The sequence below is a fragment of the Monoraphidium neglectum genome (assembly GCF_000611645.1).
Source record: "Monoraphidium neglectum strain SAG 48.87 unplaced genomic scaffold scaffold04350, whole genome shotgun sequence".
Taxonomy (NCBI): domain Eukaryota; kingdom Viridiplantae; phylum Chlorophyta; class Chlorophyceae; order Sphaeropleales; family Selenastraceae; genus Monoraphidium; species Monoraphidium neglectum.
The window spans coordinates 1-2,604 of NW_014009279.1; the positions used below are offsets into that span (position 1 = coordinate 1).

General features: G+C 66.0%; 1 protein-coding gene across 1 annotated transcript; it reads left to right on the plus strand.

Annotated features, from left to right (window-relative positions):
• Nucleotides 1–237: 237 nt before the first annotated feature.
• Nucleotides 238–1,906, plus strand: MNEG_14241 (Thymocyte nuclear protein 1; the record flags this gene model as incomplete). The annotated part of the gene is made up of 5 exons (XM_014037287.1): nucleotides 238–282; nucleotides 510–536; nucleotides 1,156–1,230; nucleotides 1,468–1,520; nucleotides 1,735–1,906. 5 exons carry the CDS (start codon nucleotides 238–240, stop codon nucleotides 1,904–1,906), a joined length of 372 nt encoding a protein of 123 aa, XP_013892741.1.
• Between the last annotated feature and the right edge of the window lie 698 nt (nucleotides 1,907–2,604).

The following is a 2,604-nucleotide window of genomic DNA, read 5'->3' on the forward strand; positions in this document are numbered from 1 at the left end:
GTGGGGGGCAGGGCGCTGGCCCGCCGGGTCTTCACGGGGCGTCGCTCCGTGGGATGCCTGCGTGGCTAAGCCTCGCGGTCCGCTACTGCATCATAAACACACGCGCGGTGGGCCGAGGGAACGAGGGCGGCCGCCGATCACCGAATTCCCTTGCGGGAGGGGCGAGAGCGCGGCCTCAAATCGCCACCACCACCTCCCCGCGATCCCGCTCCCTGGCCCCGCCGATTCCCCCAGAGCATGCGGCTGGGAGACCAATGCTTCCTCTACCACTCCAGCTGCAAGGTGTGGGGGGCAGCGCGGCACTCCCCGGCCCCTGCCGACAGGACCGCCAGGGGGCATGGGCAGTTGCCGCAGCTCACACAGGCTGCGGCTCTTGGACGGCATACGCGCGCTCAGAGGCCCTGGCCGCACGGCGAGGGCTTGGGGCCGCGGTTGCCCCGCGGATGGGGCCGGGGCGATCTGTTGACCCCTGGCTGCCCTCTGGTGCCAATGTATCACCCCCGCTGCAGGTGCCAGGCATTGTCGGGCTTCTCAAGGTGCGCGCGTGGCGTGGACGCTCACGCACACACACACACACACACACACACACACACACACACACACACACACACGCACACGCACACGCACACGCGCGCACACACACGCACATACACAAACACACAAACGCACACAAGCGCATGCGCAAGCACATGCGCGCACACAAACACACACACAAACACACATACACAAACATACACACACACACACATAATCTCACACACAAGCGCATGCGCACGCGCACGCACGTGCACACACACACACGCACGCACACACACAAACGTATGGAGGTCTACCCCTGCAGCTTCGACGCGGCCCAGCCTCCACCCCGCTTCCACCCTTGCCAGGCCCCCACGCTCGTTCACTCACCCCGCCCCCCAGCTCTCAACCAACAACGCCCACACGCTCAGCCACCAGCCCGCGGCCGGCGGCGCCCTCCCCTCAGCCTGCTGCCCCCCACAAACGCAACCCGCGGCGCTGCGGTGCCGCGGTGCCTGTAGTCGCCTCCAATAGTGCTGCGTCATCGGTCCGACACGATGATGTCATCACCCTCATGACGTCATCACGACGCCGCACCTGACAGTGCTGACGTCATCGCGCTGCCGCCGCCCCCGCCAGGTGGTCAAGGAGGCGTACCCGGACCACACCCAGTTCGACAGCAGCAGCCAGTACCACGACCCCAAGGCCACGCAGGTAATCCAGTGACGCCGGCGGGTGACGCCGGCCGGCCACAACCGCCGCCGGCCGCCGCGACGGGCCCACAACGCGCCGCGCCCGCCGGCCCCGGCCCACCGCAGGCTGGGCGCTTTCGCGCCCCCGATTCTGCGTGTGCGGCCCGCACACCCACCAGCCCACGTTCCTGACTTCGAATCCTGTGCCTTGCACTGAACGCATGCGCGCCTGCCCTGGCCCTGCCTCGGTGCCTCACAGGACAAGCCCAAGTGGTTCATGGTCGATGTCCAGCTGGAGCGGCGGTTGGGCAGGTGTGATGTCATCACCCACATGCACGCTCGTACGATTGCACACGGGTGCACAGCACACACCTAACCCCCCCCCCTTGTTCACCCCGCTGCAGCCCCCACCCCGCCACCCTCACGTACACACCCCATACAGCCCGAAAACCAATCACAATTACTTGCACACTCACGCAGGCGCACGTGCGCACGTGCGTGCCCACACATACACACACACACACAGGCAGATCACCCTGGAGGAGCTCAAGAGCCACAAGGAGGGCGGCCTCAGCGGCATGGCGCTGTTCCGCCAGTCGCGGCTGTCGGTGCAGCCCGTGTCCGCGCCAGAGTGGGACTTCATACTGAGCCTCGAGGCGGGGCCCGCGGCTGCGAAGGGCGAGGCGAGACGCTGCTAGCGCTTTTTTCTAGCGGGGATTAAGGCAGAACTCGGGGCCAACCCCGCGAGGCGCAGCGCGGCGGGGGGCGCTTCTTCCTTGCCGCTGCTCTCTTCCTTGCCCGCTGTGCTCCAGACTTAAATTGGCTCAAACCAATTGTTTCTCGAGCGGGCATCTCTGCGCTGGACATGCCATGACGCTGTGATGAGGGGAATAAAGGTGATTACAAGAGGCCATATCAGTGATGTGCGGCGTTGCTACGCTTGCTCCGCCGCTTATTTCAAGTGCTGAGACAGGGGCCCGCAGCACGAGCGCAGCCCCTGCGGTCAAACCCTGTCGCCGCAAGTCAAACCATGTCGATGCAGTGATCAGGCCCGCGCGGGCCAGGTGCTGCCCTGCAGCCCGGCAGGCCTTAAATGTCTCGTGTGATGTCACGCGAGAACGTATGTCGATTCTCAAAGCCCAGGCTTAAGAGCACCCAAAGCGGGGCCGCCGGCTCCCCTCCCTTGCATCCCAAAAACCTGGTGCCGCCCCGCAATTCACTCCCGACAGATAACCGCGCCTGCGGGCAGCCGCGGCCGTAGACCGCGCGCGTGCTCCGCGCGCAGGCGCGGGCGACAGAAGGTAATAGCAACATTGTGTTGGGGAGCGGGCCAGGCGTGAGGGGCGCGGAGCGGGGTCAAGGGGCGCCCCGCGGAATGGATTGTGCAGCATTCCCC